This window comes from Acomys russatus, chromosome 1 (genome assembly GCF_903995435.1).
Source record: "Acomys russatus chromosome 1, mAcoRus1.1, whole genome shotgun sequence".
Taxonomy (NCBI): domain Eukaryota; kingdom Metazoa; phylum Chordata; class Mammalia; order Rodentia; family Muridae; genus Acomys; species Acomys russatus.
This window is the reverse complement of record NC_067137.1, coordinates 86,232,124-86,253,012: the sequence shown is the minus strand read 5'-3', so window position 1 is coordinate 86,253,012 and position 20,889 is coordinate 86,232,124. Positions and strand designations below refer to the sequence as shown.

Sequence of the window (20,889 nt, the reverse complement as noted above, 5' to 3'; positions counted from 1 at the left end):
TCCTCACCTGTTTCTTTGATGAGTTCCAAGCACCCTTTGGGCGTGCACGGAATGAAGCAGTCACTTAGGTCGCCTCTGGCGAGTTTGCCAGCGTTGATGCTAGTCAACCTAAAGCAAAGTAGTCAAAATAAGGCGGAAGGAAGGAAGCCTCTGCTCTTCAGAAACAAAAGTGCTATGTTTCCACAACAAAAGACCCGTCTATACAAACCCAGTGGGCAGCACTCACCCATCCACGTCCTTCTCGGGTGCGATAGCGTTGATGACTGCTTCAGTGTTAATGGGATTCTCGGAATCTAAAGGTAGCTGCACTATGAATCCATGCACGGTGGAGTCCTCGTTCAAGGAGATGACATACTTTAACACCTAGAAGTAGCGCCACACGTGAGGGCTGTGAAGAAAGAACCTGGAGATCTCCTGGCTACAAAGTGTATCTATCTCCCCTAAGATTCAGCCAAAGCAAGCCGACAGAGAGGCGCCTCACCAGGCTCACTCAGGCTCTCACCTCAGACTCCGTCGACGTTCTCGGTAATTTAATGTGAGTGGCTTTGATCCCAATCTGCAGAAACAGACACAAGAAACAGCCAAATGCTAAGAGAGACTGAGACCTGGGCCCTATTCCTTGCAAGGACTATGACTAAAACAAAGGACTGTCCGGTTGCCATCTGGCCTCTATGCGTGGAGAAGAATCCACCCGCCCTGTCATTCACTTGCTACTATCACACTCAACACCATTCCATGTCCACTCATCTGGATCTCTGGGGAGAAAACCATCACGCACACAGGGGAAACCAAGCTGTGTTAGGACACCTGACTCTGACCTGCCCAATGGTTAAATTACAGCCTGCTGGTGGCAGTTAGCTTTGTGGGGAGGGGCACATGGGGCAAGGGGTTACCAACAGTCCCCTGGCGGGGTCGTGAGGAAGGATGCCAGCCTTGGTGCTTGGGGCTTTACCTCTTCAGCAGCCTTCAGCTTCACATTTATATAAAGATTGGAATCATCCCTGTTGCCAACCTAGAATAATAAATAGATGCAAGTCAGACAGTTAGGGAAAGGCAGAGTGTACGGAGAAACTTCTGCAATTAATCGACAGGGAAAGGCAGAGTGTACAGAGAAACTTCTGCAATTTTAGTTTGGATAAAATGAATATTTGAGTCATGTTACTATTAATGAAAAGAACTTTTATGGAAGACAAAGGAAGCTGGGGGGTGGGAGACGGGCTGAGGGTGCAGACAAAGGCTTTACTCTGTACCCTCTAACTTGGTTCCCACAATCCATTGACAATGCCAAAAGAAAGAAGCAATGATATGACCCTGTAATTTCAAGCTACTCAGACGGCTGAAAGCCAGTTGCTTAAACCTATCCGACAATGGCCAACCTAGGTAACAAGGATAACCCATCCTTAAAAACAAAAGCAAACAAAAAGATATGTGGCTGTTACTGCTGTGGAGGTGCACTGTAAACAAGGCAAGGGAGCTCCAGGCCACCCTAAATGTGGGATTAGTTCAAATAGGACAGCGACTGAAATTGAGAAATTATCCTTAGTCCAGAAAGACACAGAGAGGCAGAAGTACCCAAGGCACAGTCCACCCACTCTCTTACCCACAGAGGCAGTGGAAAATGCTCACCCTCAGCCATACTGTAGTGAAACCAGTAAGACAGGAAGCTGGGCTAGCTTATTCAGAACAGACATGGGGGAGGGGCCCAGTGCCCACCTCACACCCTTTGACCCCTGACCCCACTATAGCATATAAGTGACCACGCTTGCAGTTCTTCATGGCAGTCAGTTATCTGTAAAAATTTATGTCACAAATATTCTCCTGTGCTCTGGTCAACATCTCTTTGCAGTAAGTGTTGCCTCTTTACACACTGTAGAGGGCAAAGTGCTGATTAAGTGAAGACCTCAGCACGGAGGCCAGGCTGATGGAGGCTGGCCTTCTTAACAGCATCTCCAGAATTTTCTGTGTGGACAGTCTGATGGTGCCCTGGGCTCTCAGGAATATGGCCTGAATCCCAGCTCTGGGTGTTCCATATTCGTTTGGTTCTCGGCTTTGCTGACTAATTTGAACTTCCAAGGAAGTAGGAGAGTCCTATTGAGGAACCTGCATGCTGGACGCTAGGTAAGTGCTAAGCCTGCAATATACCCCTGGTTCTAAGCCTCTCAGAGAGGAGCTGGTTATATAATTAATGATAGACTAGATGCAAGAATGTTTAAAGAACATTAAATTCTTGACTGGCAGTCAAGTGGGTGGGTGGTGGACCAGTTCTCCAGAATGCATCTTAATCCCAGTATCATTTATCAAGAATGTTACTTAAGCATTCCATCCCGAGTGCTAATCTCTTCCTCCAAAGGGGCTGTGCCTCATACCATCAGAAAATAAGCCAGATGTGGTAGCACACACCTGTAATCCTAGCACTTAGAAGGCTGAGGTAGGAGGGAGACTGATGTAAGTTTGAGACCAATCTGGGTCTCATGTAGCCCAAACTGGCCTAGAATCTTTAAAAAAAAAAATGTGTGTGTGCACGCATGCGCGCTTTATCTGCATGTATACCTGCATGCCAGAAGAAGACATCAAATCCCATATAGATGGTTGTGAGCCACCATGTGGGTGCTGGCAATCAAACTCAGGACCTCTGAATGAGCAAGCGGTGCCCTTAACAGCTGAGCCATCTCTCCAGGAGCCCCACCCCCTTTTAAATTTATTTATTCATGTATTTTATGTATATGAGGGTTCTGTCTTTATACATATTAGAAGGGAATCAGATCCATTATAGATAGTTGCTGGGAATTGAACATAGGAACTCTGGAAGAGCAGGCAAGTGCTACTAACTGCTGAGCCATCTCTCCAGCCGCTAGCATCTTTTATGTAGCCAAGGCTAGCCCTAATCCTCCTGCCTCTGCCTTCCACATGGTAGGATTATAAACCCTGGTTCAGCTCCTTTGCAAACACTTTTTATAACAGGCCAGACAGAGTGTATGTTAAAGTTTGTTTTTTCTTCTCTCTTTCAGACAGGATCTCACTGTGTAGTCCTAGCTAGCCTAGAACTTGCTATGTAAACCAGGCTGGCCTTGAACTCACAAACATCTGCCTGACTCTGCCTCTTGAGCACTGGGATTTAAAACATGCAATATTAAACCACGGAACACACAGTTGTAGTCCCAGCATTTTTGAGGTGGCTGCAGAGTTCAAGGCCGGTCTTGGCTGCACAGTAGGTTCGATGTCAGCTTCTGTGACATGAAACCTTGTCTAAAGGCAAAAGCAAATAAACAAACAACAAAAACCAACCACCACTGCCAACAAGAAAACCCAAAAAACCTACCAGCTTCTTCCTCTAGAATATACCAAATGGTGGATGACACTGATGCAACCAGAGGACTGGGGGTGGGGGGGGTGTGTGCCCAGGCTTGGGATCTCAGCCATCAATCTTAGAGGCCAGTGTGAGGCCCCAGGGGTCATGGAGGTAAAACTGGAGACAATGAGTGCACCCTCATCAGTAAGCTGGTTAAGGACACGGAGATCAAGTCCCCGAATGAGATCTAGCTGTTCTCTCTGCCTATCAAGGGACCTGTGATCACTGATATTTTCTTGGGAGCATCCCTAAATATGGGCTACAACAGTCATGTTGGCCTTGATGTTAGGTGTTCGAAGGAGGTAACCTGTGCCATCCAAGGGGCCATCATCTTGGCCAAACTTTCCATCCTCCCTCTGTAGACAGGTTACTCTAGGGACAGGATTGGCAAGCCCCTCCTGGTGCCATGCAAGGTGACAGCCACTGTGGCTCTGTGCTGTTGTGCCTCATCCCTGCCCACAGAGGCAATGGCATGATCTCTGTTCCTGTTCCTGTCCCCGAGAAGTTGCTTCCACAGCCAGTGTTGATGATGCTACACATCGGCCAGAAGCTGCACTCCGACCCTGGACAACTTCGCCAGGACCACCTTGAAAGCCATCTCTAAGAGCTACAACTAACTGGCCCCCAACTTCTACAAAGAGACTGTGTTCACCATGTCTCCCCGGGAGGAATTCACTCACCATCTTGTGTAAATTCACACCAGAGCCTCCACTGAGGGGACCCAGGCCTCATAAGGGTTTTTACACCAAAAAGTGAGGGAAGTCTGAGATGAAGATGAAGGAAGGAAGGAAGGAAGAAAGAAAGGAAACAAAAAAGCACACTTGGGCCAGATCATGATTTATCCTGCAGTTTGTTCTTCGAGTCTGGACTGAATTCACAGCTGCGCACCACCCCTGGCTACATGGATGCTCTGTAAGAGAATGCTAATGAGCTTGAGATCCTGCAGCCTGCTGATCTGCTAAGCAGGACATTCTGGATGTGAGGAGACTGCTGCCGGTAAAGCCAAGATGACCTCTGGCTATTGTTATAGCTCCATCTGTTAACCATCTTATATCTGACTTCCTCACAACCTTTAGATAAAACTCTAGAAAGAAGCTTGAGTTTAGCCTCCATTAACCCTAAAAGTAAAAATGGCACAGACAGTATCTAAGTAGATTCCCTTGCTCTGGGCTAGCTCACCAACCTGAGCGCCCCATCTATGTGTTTTGTAAACATGCTGGCTGATCATTCAGATGGTTTGAATCCATATTTTCTGACCTATCATGGCCACTTGTAATTGGCTCAGAATAAACTGCTTTGCTATTTCCTTAAGCAGAGTTGATTTTTATGGTGACAAATGAGAAAAACAAGCAGGTTTTGGAAACAGTGCTTGGTTGGGATGCCATACTCTCATCCTTTCTGACTGGCTTTGGGCAAGACCACAAGATGTTTGGGCATCAATTGGTACAATCACGAATATAAACAGAACCTCTGAACCACAATAAACACTTAGCTATGCAAGTAGTACTGCCATTCCATCAGTAAATAGGGAATTGTATCTGGGTGGGTTAGGATGAGATTTGTATTTTATTTTTGGTTGTGAGCCTAGCCTTTAATGGCTGAGCCATCTCTCCAGCCCGAGATTTGTATTTAAATGAGTGCTTCCTGCTGGAGAGATGATTCAGAGGTTAAGAGCACGGGCTGCTCTTTCAGAAGAACCTAGGTTTGATTCCCAGTGCCCATATGTCAGCTCACAATCAGCTGTAAACTCTAGTTCCAGGGGGACTTGACGGTCTCTTCTGGCCTGCATGGATGGCAGCTATGCATGTAGTGCACAAACATAGATATAGGCTCATTCATACACTTAAAAAAATAAAAAAAGATGGAGATGTTTAGACTAGAAACAGAAAACCAGTGAGCCGTCACAGGGGTGACCCAGAGTGGGAAGAACATGGAACAGATTCCAAGATCCAAGAAGCAGATTCCACAGGACAACAGCTCCTTGGGAATGAGATTTGTCTCATTCTGGAGACAGTGTCTGACACAGGAACAGTCTGGCCTTGAACTACTTGTCCTCAGGCCTCCATTTCCCCAATGCTGGCATTACAGGCGTGTGCTACACAGGTTTTGAATAGAGGTTACCTTAGATCTCTGGCATGGGTGTGTAGAAGACATCAAAATCTCAGGGCAGAAAAGATAAGAGGTCCCGAGGAAAAGCTGGGACGGCAATATTTTATGTAGCCTCACAGCCAAAGAGCAAGCCTGGGGCACCCACACCATTGTTTTATTGTTAAGAGACACAAACAGCAGAAATTGCTTAGACTACAGTAGATACTTGCAAAAATCAGTAAATTTGAAGTCAATTTAAAAAAAATTAACACTAAGAAAAGGTTTGGTTAAAAGAACTTAAGCTGGGTACCATGGCAGGCAGTGGCTATCTCATCAGTAGGGTAGTAGAAACAGAAGGATCTGCAGTTAGGGCCATCCTTGGCTACATAATGAACAAAGGGCCAGTCTGAGCTTCATATGAATCTTCCAAAACAAAAACATACCCTAAAGGAGGAGGAGGAAGAAACCACAACAATGGAAAGAGTTTAGCTGGTTTTCTTTGCAATTCTACAATCATGCTCGCTTCACAAAACAGAGGGGCTTGGTTTTGCCAATAGAAAAAGGCTATAGAAAGCAGTATATTTCAAAGTTACTTTCTCTGGAAAGTGGCAGAGAGGGCCAGGGAGTCAGAACTACAGAAAAGAACAGATTGGGCAACGGCAGGCTACAACTGAAACTGGCCTGTCTGGGCAATTTGGCTGCTTTTTCCCTCAGGTCAGATAAATAGCTCAGTGGCACTGAACATTAGCATGACTGACTCCATTTTGACCTCTCACTGAATTGCTGGACCCAGTGAAGTAGCTCAGTCCAATGATTTACAGAAACGAATTTCATTTTTCTTTCTCTCATTTTTTTTTTCTTTGTTCTCCTTAACTGAGGATAAACCCAGGGCCTGGTGCATGCTGGGAAAGTGCTCTACCACTGAGCTACACCTTCAGCTCGGAGTCACAATTGCCTATGAATGTCTTTCTTCCCACAACAAACAATTAAGACCAGCCAAGAAGGAGCCAGCCCCCAAATGTACTGGGTATACACCCACCACACAAATCTTTGGTTCATAGTTATCTGAGGAGAGGTTTAAAAAAAAAAAAAAGCCACCCCAGCTGGGAGCACAAGCAGGCAGAGCCACAGCCTTCTATATGGACATTTCTGCTCTGCTCAGGCTGTTTAGATACACAGCAGAGTGGGCTGGGGGGGAAAGGTGATATGTAACTACCACTCATTCTGAAATTTTTGATACATAAGGGAGAGAAGCTTAGCAAGAGACTAAATGGCATATGTGCAGACAGGCACGGAGGGAATGTGGGACAAGGAAGACGGTGATTCTGAAGGAGGAGTCAAATGAAAGCTATTTCTGCCACAGAAATTAACCCTTCAGACGCCCATCTGTACATCTGCCCAAGCAGATAGCTGCCTCCTAGTGGACAAATCATGAGATCAGGGAGAAAACCAGAAAGAGAGACCCGAGTTTGGTAATATCCCCCCATGAAGGATAGAAAAGGATGAAAAAGCTCAGTATATGCCTCTAATCTCAGCACTTGGGGCTGAGGCATGAGGGCTATCCAGGCTATCCAGACATACACAGTAAGACCCTGTCTGAAAATATAAATGAATGAATGAACGAAAGCAAGCAAAAGAAATTACACTGAAGTACATTAAGGTACAAACACGATGACATATACGTGTGTGTGTGTGTGTGTGTGTGTGAGAGAGAGAGAGAGAGAGAGAGATGCCAGCACTTGGGAGACAGAGGCAGGATGGTTAGTCTAAGTTTGAGTTGATCCTACTCTACAGAGTGAGACCCTGACTAAAGGGATTATCATTAAAGTGAATAGAGACGATTGTCTTTCTTTAAAATAAGGGTTCCTCTAAGAAGAGTGTGGCTGTCTTCATAAAATTCACTAGTCTAAATAATGAATGGAGAAGAATTCTCCAAAGAGAAATGAATGTTGCAATGGAAATACACCTGCCATAGTAAATGATACACACATTCAGGGAGGCAAAAGAAGACGTGACTGTTAAGTGCAAAGCGAGAGTCCCTTAAGTTGTTCTGATACCACTGCCCTTGGCTAGAAGGGCCCACAGCAAGGGTGGCAGCCACGATGGGTGCTGCATACCTGTAGCTGTAGCCCTTGAGGCTGAAGCTTGGGATAGACAGGGTCCAGATGACGATGAAGGCATAGGTGAGTTCAAGGGATACGCAGGAGTGTTTGCATGAGGATGAGGTTTGACTGTAGCTGGACAGGCAGTTACCTGCCGGGTAGACAGCCTTGCAGAAATGTTTTCTGTGCAAGGTTGTGGTATCATGGTAGATATTTTGATGATACAGTCACGTGTGACAGCTTTCCCTTTGTGAACCTCTTTGTCAAGGTTTGTCACAAGCAATTTCATTTTAAATTCTGGCAACCTTTACCTAGTAGCATGCCATTTGCCCCTCTCCCCCGCCCCTTTTTTTAAAATGGTGACTTTTGTATTGATAGTACAAAAGTAACAGTGGGTAAATCTGTTGGTGGCAGCACAAATCAGGCTGAGGACACCAACCCCACTACTCTTCCATGTATTCTACCCTGCCATGGTCCCTCAGGAAAAAATAGATGGCAGTTTCACTGAGGAATGCTCTTGACAGGTAATGCCAATTATCGATGATATTAAACTTCAACCTGTGAATCTTTTCAGGATTTTATGTAAAGAATCAGGAAGTTCCCACAGCACTCCTGCTGTCTGCGAAGGAAGCTCAGTGGCTATTAATAGGCAAAGCATTTGTGCTGTTTTGCCTTGCCAGATAAACCAGATGCATTTTTTTTCCCACAGAAAACCAACTTTTCTTGAAAGAACTGACAAACAATGATTACTCAGGCTTGAGTGTTTTGCAAATACTTTCTAAACATGAACAACTGAGCTAGGCATGGTGTTACACATTGCAGTGCCAGTATTTAGGAGGATGAGGCAAGAGGATGGCCACAAGTCCAAGGCCAATGTAGTGTGGCCACCAATTCTGGGCAAGGTTGAAGTGTGAAATCCCATCTCAAAACCAACCAACCAACCAATCAATCAACAACCAAACAACCAACCAAACAAAAACTCCACTAAAAAACAAAAACAAACTGTTGACTCCTGTGTCTTGGTGTCCTGACGCAAGCTAGAGTCGTCTGGGAAGAGAGATCCTCAACTGAGAAAATGGCTCTACCAGATTGCTTTACGAGCAAGCCTGGGGCGCATTTCCTTAATTAGTGATTGGCATGGGAAGGCCCAGCTCACGGTGGATGGTGCAACCCTATGGGCAGGTGGTCCTGGGTGTATAAAAGAGAAGCCTGAGTAAGCCTTGGGCAGCAAGCCAGTAAGCAGCAGTCCTCCATGGCCTCTGTATCAGTTCTTGCCCTGACTTGCATTGCTGATGGACTGTGATATGAAAGTGAAATAATATGTGATGTGCGATCTGAAATAAACCCTTTCCTTCCCAGGTTCTATCACAGCAATAAAAAGCCTAACTTAAGACAATTGGTGTAAGGCCAGATCCCAGTGTGTGTGTGTGTGTGTGTGTGCGCGCGTGCGCGCACGCGCGCGCGCCTGTGTTAAAACTTAAATTTACAGCTTCCTACATGCTAGGTGAGTGCTCTACACTGAGCTGCAGGTCCAGCCAGGTTTTCTTCCTACACTTCAATCAGAACAGCACACAGCATGAGACCCGTGTGGAGACAGAATGGGACCCAGCTCTCCTGTTATGCACAACAGTGCATAGTTTTCAAGATGGCTCAGTAGGAAAAAGCACTTGCCACCAAGCCTGAAGACCTGAGTTTGGGCAGGTTGTCCTGGGTTCTGTAGGAAAGCAGGCTGAGCAAGCCATGAGGGGCAGGCCAGTAAGCAGCACCCCTCCAGGGCCTCTACTATCAGCTCCTGCCTCTATTTTTATGCCGGTTTGTATTCCCACCCTGATTCAAGACATATAAACCACACAAGCCCTTCCCTTTCCAAGTTGCTTTTGTTCATGGTGTTTCATCACAGCAACAGTAAGACAACTCCTGAAAGTTACCCTTTGACCTCCACAAGAGTGCCACGGCACACACACCCCACACCACATAAGTGAACGAGTACGATTTTTTAAAAAATAAATCTCAACAGGTAACACGTGTCTTCTCACCAAATTTTACTACCAAAAAGTTCTAGCCTGGGTGTGGTGGTGCACACCTATAATCTCAAGCTCACTGTCGGCCTGGGGTACAAAGCAGGGCCTGTCTCAAAGTTCTTTCCCCATAATGTTTATGTTAACATACCAAGAGTTTCCTGTTGGCATTGTGAAACAAATTATATTTAACACTTGAAGGGGGCAGGGCTGGGTCAGCGGGACAGGGCATTGTTCTCAGCACCTACACTGGGGAACTCACAACCATCACTAACTCCAGCCCCAGGGAATCTGATACCTCCCCCTTCTGGACTCCAGCCATACCTGTATTCACATGTGCACCTTACACAAGGACACACACTTATACAGGTAGTTACAAATAAAAAAAAACCTTTTAGGGTAGGACATGGTGGTACACACATCTAATGCCAGGACTCACGAGGTGAGGTGGGCAGATAAGCTCTCTCTATCACACACATGCCCCCACACACCCAACAAATGAAGCCCACTCAACATAGGGAATTTCAAACCAGCCTGGACTACACAGTGAGACCCAAACTAAACAAACAAACAAAAAATGTTAACATAAGAGTTAATGTACTTAAAAATAAGTAAATAAATAAACCCAAATTTTATTTCCAATACAGTAACTATTAGTAGCTAAGTTCGGCGAGATCTTTAAATTTTAAGAGTACATAGAGTCCTAAGAAGACTTAAGGGGCAGGGCCAATGATGTAGCTCAGTGGGTAGAGGGCTTGCCTAGCATTCAGGAAGCCCACACAGAACCATGAAAGCTGGTACATGCCTACAATCCCAGCAGTTGGTAGGTTGAAGCAGGAAGATCAGAGTTCAAGGTCAGTCTTGGCTACATAGCCTATATGGTCAACTCTGATGCCAGCCTGGAATACTTGAGACCCTGCCTCAAAACCACACACACACACTAAAGACTACAATGCTGAGAGAAAGGGCACCCACACTGGCATAGAGCAGGATAAACCAGCATCCGGAAGCTGGGTTCCTGAAGAGAGCCCGCAGTGAGAAACCACAGTTGTGTTTGAGGCAGAGATCTGAAGTGCTGCAGGCTCTAAGTGCTGCGGACAGGCTGGGTAGGGATGGCATGAAAGGGAACAGGATGTCACACTACCTGCAGGATCGCCAGGCCAGGTGTGAAGCCAGGAACTTGCTCCTTCATCTGAGTAACCTGGTTCTTCAGTCGCTCCCTGATTTGCCTAGACAGAAAGAAAAGGTGGGAGTTACCACTTACTTCCTGGGCGAACCTAAGTGAGGCAGATCACTGGATACATCTCATGGAAATTAAAATTCCCTTCACTGATGGATACTATTGGGTGTGCCATATCTCAATTTCCCAGACCTCAGTTTAACTTGGACTGTTCTCTAGCTTCTACTGACAGCAATTGAACCAAGAGGTAAGTATAGGGAAAGCTGATTTAAAATACCTTAGTTGGGGGCTGAAGACGCAACTCAACAGTTAAGAGAGAACTGCTGTTGCAGAAGACGCAGCCTCAGGGCGTTGTGATATGAAGGGTTGGGCATGGTGGCTCAGCTACTTGGGATCAAAATCTGCCCAGGTTACTCATGAGTTCAAGGTCAGTCTGGGCAATTTAAGAGGCTCCGCCTTAAAATGAAAAATAAAATTGGGATGTAGCAGTAATCCCAGTATTCAATGAGACTGAAGCAAATTACTGAGCATCCAAGGCCAGCTTGTGCTATATACAAGTACCAGGCAAACCGGTATATAGCAAAGACTATGTCCCAACTTAAAAAAAATTCAGTTTTACTCAAAATTTCCAAATGTTATTTCTAGTTAGTGTCCTTGTTTTTTTTTTTTCCCAAAGCATTCACCAACACAAGAATAAAGTTAAAAAAAAAAAAAAAAAAAAAAAAGGATAGACCATAGTTTGTTGTTGCTTTTTATCCAGATTTGACCTGGATCACGGACACACAGCTCTGCTGGGAAACAGGAACAAGCTATCCTGCAGCTGCCAAGTTCCTGCTTCCCAGCAGTCCCAGCCTTTGCTGCTCCCTGTCAACTGCAATGAGTGACGGCATGAGGACAGAGCTGACAGAGCTGACAGAGCTGACGGCAAGCTCTGAGCTGTGCTGTCAAGTTCCCAGGCTTGCCTCTTCTTTCTCTAACCTCTGCCCAAGGGCAGAGGGTACAGGCAAGGGTACACGCGGGTGCCTTTAATCCCAGCAGCGGGAGGTCAAAACAAGAGGGTCAGGAGTCTGAGAATGTCCTCGGCTACATGAGTTTGAATCTAGCCTGAGAATGCGTTTCCAAAACAACAAGAAAAGGGATAGGATAGCAGTAGGCCAATGTTTTCTACCTTATCCCAGCCTAGGCAAAACCTGCGCTGTACAATTATTAGCAAAACATTAAAAAAAAAAAAAAAAAAGAAAAAAGGCTCAAAGAAAACAAGAAAAAAAGAAAAGAAATAATGGTAGGACAGGTGGGCACTTCTGAGACCACCCCTTTGTCAAGTAGGAAGGCACGAGAGGTGTTCTGTACGCCACTCACAAATGAAACACAGGCTCGCAATAGGCCAGTGACTTTCCTGGAGCAAAGTGGGGGAAAAAAAAAAAAGAGCAAGTGCCAACGCCTGGGAATGGGCCACCTGGATGGCCACCTGGAAACTGGGAGCAGTGGCCAGGATGGAGAGACTATTTCCTTCTGATGTAACAGGAGCCCATCATAGGGTTTTGAATACAGGTCACACGTCATTCATACACTGTCAAACATTTGTTCTGGTTGGAAAATTGGAAATGACCAGGGATGCTGCAATCTAAGGTACTAGAAAGGAACCACTGCCCTGCCAAGTCCAGGCCAGTGATGGATTACAGTGCTGATGACAAGTTAATTTTTAAAAAATGAGAGCATTCTAGATCCATCTGCAGGAAGCACACAGAAGCTGTCACAGGTACAAACACACAGACGCTGAGCTTTGGGGCTGTCAAATAGTGATAGAAAAACTACCAACTGGGAGTATTCTAAGGCCCAGAGCAGATTTCATACCGACACAGTCAATCTCTTTACTGAATCCTCTAAAAGTAAGTGGGCATTTGAGACTCAAAGTCGGAAGTCTACGGAGAAATAAAAATAAAAATACTCAGCAGGTGGCAAAGCAATGGGAACTTAGTGCCAGCAGTGGTGAACTGGAAAACACTGGTTTTGCTCAGTAGGATAAGACCATAGAACAGAATGTTCCAGAGTTCTGTGCTACCATTTAAAAGAACCCAAGCTTGCATTTTCCTTTTTAGGGGAAAAAAGGTTTAGTTGGAAACCATTTACATTGGCTCTCCTCGCCTATTCCTAGCAGACAGCTCTCTTCTGTCAATGTGCGTGTTTTTGTGTATATAGATATTCATATGTATGTGTGTATGTGTGTGGAGATTGGAGGACAGCCTTGGGTGTCTTTTGAAAATCTCTTACAGGCCTGGAATTCACTTAGACTGGCTAACTAGTGAAGCACAGAAATCTGAGTGCTTTCTCTCCCTCCCTCCCTCCTCACCCCCCTCGAGATATATATATATATATGTGTGTGTGTGTGTGTGTGTGTGTGTGTGTGTGTGTGTATGCCATAGTATGTATGTAGTCAGAGGACAACTTGAAAGAGTCAATTTTTTCCTCTCATGGTGTAGGTCTTGAACTCCAGTCATCCTGAACTTAAGCCATCAGGCTTGATACCTTTTCCCTACTGAGCCATCTCACTGGATCCCTTTCTACTTCTGTTGCTCCGAGGAAGAAAAAGCTTGTGCTTTCTGGGTTGGAAAGCTAAAGAGCTGGCTCCAGCTGGAGCACTGGACGCTGAGGAGCTACAAAGGAGGAGCCCAGAGAGGAAACACAGGCACAGCCTCACGTGTCTTCATGAAGCCGGCCTCAAAGTTATAGTAAAGTAAACGGTATTAAGTTCTTCAGTTTTTATGGGCTAAATTCCCAGCAAGCCTAAGGGCAGTAGCAGAACGACTTCCTAGTCATTATGGTCTTGGCGTCATCAGCTGCGGGAGCCTCCATGTCTCTCCACTGCCCTGGGCAAGATCTCCCATGTAAGGATTTCAGAGCCAAGTGAGGCCAAAAGAAACAGCTGGAAACACACATGGTCCCTGGAATAGAACCACTCATGCCAGAGTCATGGCACTCTTCACTGGCCACCTACAGTCTAAGGGAGGACACTGTCAGTCTCCACGTCAGAGCAGTCAGGACTGAAGTGTGCACAGAAACCCAAAGCCACAGGGTAGTGCACCAAATGTCTTTGCTTATGACCAATGGACACCAGAAAAATAGTCATAGCCAAGTTGACATGATGCAAGAAGTGAAAACATGGACACGAGTGCAGTTTTAAGGTGCTACTGGCATCTAGTGGGTGGAAGTCGGAGGTGCAGGAAATAGATTTGGTTGAGAGGGGCTTCAAAACCGTATTCTTTTCAAAGTAGATTATGCAGATGTGGTGGTGCATGCCTTTAATCCCAGGACTCAGGAGGCACGGGCAAGTGGATCTCTGTGAGTTCAAGGCCAGCCTGGTCTTACATAGAGCGTTCTAAGATAGATGGAGCTACAAAATAGAGAAGACTCCATCTCAAAAACCAAAGCAAACAGTAGGCTATAAGGCTGAAGAGATGGCTCAGTGGGTTACGGCACCTGTTGACCAGCCTGTCAACCTGAGTTTAATCAATCCCTGGGACCCACACATAGAAGGGAAATGACTCCCTGCCAGTTGACCTCTGACCTCCAAACACAGGCTGTGGCATGACACCAAGCTCCTCCCTTCTGCCCTCCACAAAAGTAACCTTGAACCCACCGCACACACAAAACTAAAGTAAACGGAATACTTTTTTTTTTTTTGTTCGTTTGTTTTTCCAAGACAGGGTTTCTCTGTGTAGCCTTGGCTGTCCTGGACTTACTTTGTAGACCAGGATGGCCTCAAACTCACAGCATTTCACCGGCCTCTGCCTCCCAAGTGCTGGGATTAAAGGCGTGTGCCACCATGCCTGGCTTAATTTTTTAAAAGATATGTTTATGTGAATGGGTGTTTGCCTGATTACAGGTAAGTGTACCATGTGTGTGCCTGGCACCTGCAGAGGACAGAAGAGGGTCATATCCCTGGAATTAGAGTTACAGATGGTTGGGTTGTAAGCTACCATGTGCTAGGAACCTGACCCTCTGGAAGAACACCTGGGGTTCTTAACCAACTGCCCCAAGAAAAATATCTTAATAAGTTAAAAAAAAAATTCAATAGCAAATTATAGAGCAGCAGTGGCAGCTCCTGCCTGTAATCCTAACACTCAGAAAGCTGAGTGGGGTGGACTATATACTGGTTAGCCTAGGCTACAGAATGAGAGCCTGATAATCCCAGACTAGTGAGATAGCCCAGCGGATAAAAGAGCTTGCTGCCAAGGCTGACGTCCAGACTTCAATCCCTGGAATCCCCATGGTGGAGAGTGAAGAAGAGTGAGACCCTACCTCAAAACAGACAGACAGACACAGACACAGACAGACAGACAGACAGACAGACTGGTTATAAATTCATTCGAGAAGGGTAACAAAGAGAAAAACACCATCAGAATCCCAGTGTATTCAAGTTAGGGTATGATTCCTGCACAAGTCCGCCCCCTGCCTGCCACCTACTCAGGGAAGGAGCGGACTGGCACCTACTCCAACAAGCCGGACATTAGGCATTCAGAGCATAGGGCTGGGAGTGCAGCTCAGCGGCCGGGCTCCTCCTGCCTGGCACACACAGTCCCAGTTTCCCATGCCAGTCCTGCAAGAATGCAGAACAGAACGTTGCTCAACCCTCCATCGTCTTTTAAAGAGTCAGGCACCCAGATTTTTAAGTATAATTACAGGTACGAGTGTGTTGCAATGTGATCTAATCTTAAAAAATAGTTCTGCAAGTCAAACAGAACACTAGGCTTCTAAGCCACTGTTTTGTTAAAAGACAGAGTTGGGAGACAAGATGGGATGGCCCTGCATACAAAAGGCCAGGAGGCTGTGGCCAACTATCTGCCAACAAGGAAAAGTCGGGCCAGTGGATCTGCCAGCATAGGCCACACACCAGAGTTAGTCTCTCTATCAGTACCTAACTGCACACCTGCCTGCCAGAGCTGGTTACGACGACAAAGAATAGGTTCAAGTCCCCTGTAAACCTGGTCACTATCACCAGTGGCAGACATGGACGTCCAAACAATATCTGCTTGAAGAAGAGAGGGCAGGAGCTGGTACAAGAAAAAAAAAAAATCCCAAAGACCCACATTCCTGCTTTAGAGAAGACTAAAGGAAAACCTTAGGTCAAAGGGCTGAGGCGTTAAGGTACCGGTGTTGTTCCTAGCCCCCACAGACTCCTGTAATTCTGGCTTCAGAGGCTCTGACAGTCTCTTCTGGTTTCCAAGGGTATAGACACACATGTACACACACATATATATATACAGTGAGACAGACAGACAAACACACAATTAAAAATAAAATGAATCCTAATGCTAGGTGGTTGTGGCGGCGGCGGCGCATGCCTTTAATGACAGCACTCAGAAAGATGTGAGTTCAAGGTCAGCCTTGTCTACAGAGTGAGTTCCAGGACAGCCAGAGCTACACAGAGAAACTCTGTCTTAAAATAAACCAACCTCCAACAACAACAACAAAAAGATACTACAAACTAACAAATACCTCAAAAATGGCTTTATGGAAAAAAAATTTTTTTAAAGAGTCTTTCATGTAGCCCAGGCTAGCCTCAAACTCACTATGTAGCTAAAGATGACATTGAACTCCTGGTCCTCCTACATCTACCTGCCAAGTGCTGGGCTTACAAGAGTGCATCACCATGCCCAGTTACAGAAGTCTTTTTAGAAATAAGAATTAAAAGAAGTGCAGGCTTAATCACAAGCAAACAAAGGGAAAGCCAAACAGCTCACACATGAAACAGAACAACCCCCTGGAAGAACTATGCTCTCGCCTAAGAACCAAAGCAAGATGGTTGTGACACCGGCAGACCCTCTCCTGTGCTGTGCACCCTCTTATAGTGTTCACCCTTATTCCTGGGGCAAAGTTCACCTCCGAAGTCAGTTCTGCCACTTACTTAAGAGGGGCCACTGACTTTGCCATGGAGCCATCCCTGCTGACCCAAAGTGGTTATTTACTAACTGATGAGGTCAAAGGTCCAATGCACAGGCTACTCTTGGTTCTTGGTCTAGATCCTCTTTCCCCATAACACTGACAGGCTCACAGCCCAAGCCCAAGCCCATAGGTTCTTTGACAGAGAGTATGGCATTTATTCTAATTAACACTGAGCCCACAACATAGAAATCCCCAGCTTTCTTCCCTGCTCTGGTTTTTCCCTGGCACTTCTTGTTAGATGACATCTAATTTATCATGTCTATGTACCCATTGGTCAGCAAACTCTATGAGGGGAGAGGTTTGGGCTACTTTTTTCACTACTAGAATCATGGGCTGTGAAGACATGCTGACATAAAGCAATCACACAGATACTGCGAGTAAGAAAATAGATACTCCAAAGGACACATAGCTGACTTTATCACCAGGCCTCGCTATAGTGGATGTAAACGTGTTTTTGTTTTGATCCCAAGTATGGGATGTGAAACAGACTTGTGTGAGGATGTGTGGTGTTTGTCTGCTGGAAACAGGTATGTGAGAGAGCACGTGATATTTGTCCACTAAAAGAGGAACTGCCTCTTGCAGGGGCATGGTCTTTGCCAACTGATAAACATCCTAGTAAGGACTCTGGGAGGATATATACGTGAGCCCAAAGCAAGAGGCGGGGCCTTTTGGTCTTGACATCATTTCCCATTGTTTGGCTGTGCATCGCTCCACTTTGAGAGGCTCCTAGAGAGAATTGCTCCAGTGAATGCTGCTCAAGGTTCCGGCTGCTGTGGTCACAGTCATCTTTGCTGAATTGCTGGTTTGCTGTTTAATGGGTCTGCTGAAATCCTGCATATCATGCCAGTGAAATTCTCCAAGGAACTGAGTGTAAAAAGGTCTACTTCTGCTGTTCCTATTAACCTCTTTACTCTCCTATCTAGGATAGGTAGGTTGGAAGGGAGGTATAATCAATAAATAACCTCAAGTAAAGTAGGTCTGAAAAAGTTCAAAGCCCACACCTCACCCACACACAAAAGCTCCAGGATAGTATAGGTTATATAGTAAGACCTCCCTTTCTCCTCCCAAAACAAAAACAAAAACAAAAAAGGTTGAGTCTAGTGGCAGAATGCTGTAATTCTAGGTAAGAGGATGAGGCCCAGGACAGCAAATTTGAGGCTTGCCTGAGCTACAGAGCTAATTCGAGGACAGCCAGAGCTATACAGAGAAACACAGTCTTAAAAAAAAAAAAAAAAAAAATCAAACAAACAAATAAAGGACTAAGGAGATCATAGCTCAAAGTAAGTATTAGCCCTAGCTTTAGTCTCTAATACCAGGCAGAGGTGAGGATGTCTTTGGCCTAGCAAAAGGAAAAGTATGGACAACCTACTACCAAGAGTCTCTATGTACGTACAGCTCAACCGTCTCAAGCTGAAAGAACACCTCTGGTTCAAGATTCCCACAGCTATGGCCCAAGCATCTAGGCCTAGATGGAATGACTTGAGCAAGGCAGGCCCTCTCTCCTACCAGAATTCTTGTTCTCTGAGACCTGTCAACAGGCATACCAGCTCCTGGAGTCAAGCTCTGCTGGAAGATCAAAGTGACAAAGGCCACCTTAAGAGTATAATGGCTTTGATCCCTGGAGCCTGTAGTGGAGGGGAAAGGAGAGGTGGGGGAACATCAGACAGACTCTGGTCTCCATATGTGTTCCATGGCACTAGTGTATCAGTGCTCACACACACCCAATGATAAATTAAACTAAAAAGAAAACTCTTTATGGTTGGCTGATATCATTTAAAAGCAAAACACTTGCCTAACAAGGTCTTAGGTTTGAATCCCAGCACTCACCAAACAAATAAAAACCTTAAAACTAGGTAGTGGCACAAGCTTGCAATCCCAGCATTCCAGAGATGGGAGGCAACAGGTCAGGAGTCTAGAGCTTTCTATCTACATGGTTGAGCTCAAGGCGAGCCTGGCTATATAAGATCCTGTCTCAAAAAGAAGAAAAGAGTTGTTTCTAAGCACAAAGAAACCTAGGTCTTGAATCTGGGTCCTCTGTAAGAGCAGTAAGTGCTCTTAAGCACTGAGCCATCTCAGATGAATTAATAGTACTGATAAGAACTGGTCACTCTTCATTGGAACAATGTAAAAAGTTAGCTTATTAGAGCCTGATCTTGCATGTCCCACCCAGCCCCTACAAGTCTAAGACACATTCCTGACAGAAATGTGCACATTACAGTGTTCTACCAGAAAAAATGTTCCACACCCACAAATACCTGGAACAGCCAGGCTTGATGGTTCAAATTATTAATCCGGACCCTTGGGGTGCAGACAGATAAGCCTGTGAGTTTGAGACCATCTTGGTCTACATAGCAAGTTCCAAGCCAACCAAAGCTACATAGTTAGACACTGTTTCAAAAATAAACTGAAGCCCGGCGTGGTGGTGCACGCCTTTAATCCCAGCACTCGGGAGGCTGAGGCAGGTGGATCGCTGTGAGTTCGAGGCCAGCCTGGTTACAAAGTGAATCCAGGAAGCCAAGGCTACACAGAGAAACCCTGTCTCGAAAAACCAAAAAACAAACAACAAAAATAAACTGAAACAAAAGAACAAGAACAAAAAGTACCACAGCCATCTTTTCAGGACCAGCAAGTCGGGTGGTCTGCTCTTCCAGAGGACCTAGGTTCAATTCCTAGCACCCCCACATCAGCTCATGACTATTTAACTTCAGCTCTAGGGAATCTGACACACTCACACAGACATACATGCAAGCAAAACACCAATACACATAAAATTAAAAAAGAAATTTTAAATTACATGGTACCTTATGAATATGTTCAGCATATGTATCTATTAAAATTTTTTAAATCAATTCAAGTTTTAAAAATTAAAAACAAAATTGAACTGCCGCACTAACAATCCTTTTTGTGGGTGTGTAACCAAAGAAAATTAAATTACAACCTCACGAAGAAGTATGCACACTCAAACATTATTCACAACAGCGAAAATATGGGAAGAACCCATCTAGGTTACCTGTGAGTCTTAGGACACTATAGATTCTTTTGAAGCCAGGGCATCGCACATGCAGGGCAAGTCCTCTACCACTGAACTAATAGCCTCAGCCTCAAGAGACAAAAGGGTAAAAAGAATGTAGACACACTGTGGACTATTACTCATCCTTGAAAGAGGAGACCTTGTCACCACATGGATAGAACCAGAGGATGCAACCCTGACACAGCCAGGAAAGTGATACATAATCTCACTTACAGTGAAGCTAAATCTGAGCAGGCTGGAGGTTAAAACCCAGAGGGATCTCAAAGAATACAAAGTAGGAGATATGTTAGAGTAACAAGCTGGGAGCTCTAGGAGAAAACCGTAGGACTGTGGGTAATCAAAGGATACTGTATCCAGGATTGTATTGAGTACTGTGTATTTTAGCAAGTCTTGCAAAAGAGGTAACTACACATGCATTTACTGCATTATAGTAACCATATATATTTACTGCCTAAATGCATCCTACATGTGGCCAACCTCAAATATACCTACTAAATTGTTGTTGTTGTTATTATTAATGTGCATGTGTGTGTATAAGTGTATGCCATGCCTGTACATGGGTACCCAGAAGACATCGGGTTCCCTTGGAACTGAAGTGTAATTACAAGCACTTGTGAGTGGTCCAGTCAGGGTGCTTAGAACTGAACTGAGTCCTCGGGAAGAAGTGCTCTTAAACCCCGAGCCACCTCTCCAGTCCCTACATTAAAGATGATTTTAAGAAAGAAAAAAATCCAGCCAGGCATGGTGGCACATGCCTTTAATCCCAGCACTTGAGAGACAGAGGCAGGTGGATCTCTGTGAGTTCAAGGCCAGCCTGGTCTACAAAGTGAGTCCAAGCCAGCCAAGATAACATAGAGAGACCCTGTCTTGAGAAAAAGAAAAGAAAAAAGTCCAGTGTAGTAGCACAGAACCACGTAATCTCTGCATTTGGAAGGTGGAAGCACTGAATCAGTAGTTCAAGGCCAGACTCAGCTACATTTGAATTTGAGGCAAGCCTGGGCTATATAACATCCTGTCTTTAAAAAAAAAAAAAAGCAGCTGTGTTTCGTGGTGCATATTTTTCTCTAGCATTTGTGTGGGAGGCAGAGGCAGGTGTATTTCTGTTAGTTCAAGGCCAACCTGGTCTACAAAGGGAGTCCAGGACAGGGCTACACAGAGAAACTGTTTCAAAAAACCAA

The 20,889-nt window shown here is 45.3% G+C and overlaps 1 protein-coding gene across 1 annotated transcript in view; it reads right to left on the bottom strand.

The window, feature by feature from the left end:
• Positions 1-20,889, bottom strand: part of Mthfd1 (methylenetetrahydrofolate dehydrogenase, cyclohydrolase and formyltetrahydrofolate synthetase 1) — a 62,716-nt gene that overhangs the window by 40,152 nt on the left and 1,675 nt on the right. Inside the window, 5 exon segments of the mRNA XM_051147789.1 lie at positions 8-108; positions 227-363; positions 503-556; positions 953-1,012; positions 10,702-10,786. Of these exon segments, the coding sequence (XP_051003746.1) occupies positions 8-108; positions 227-363; positions 503-556; positions 953-1,012; positions 10,702-10,786 (437 nt within the window).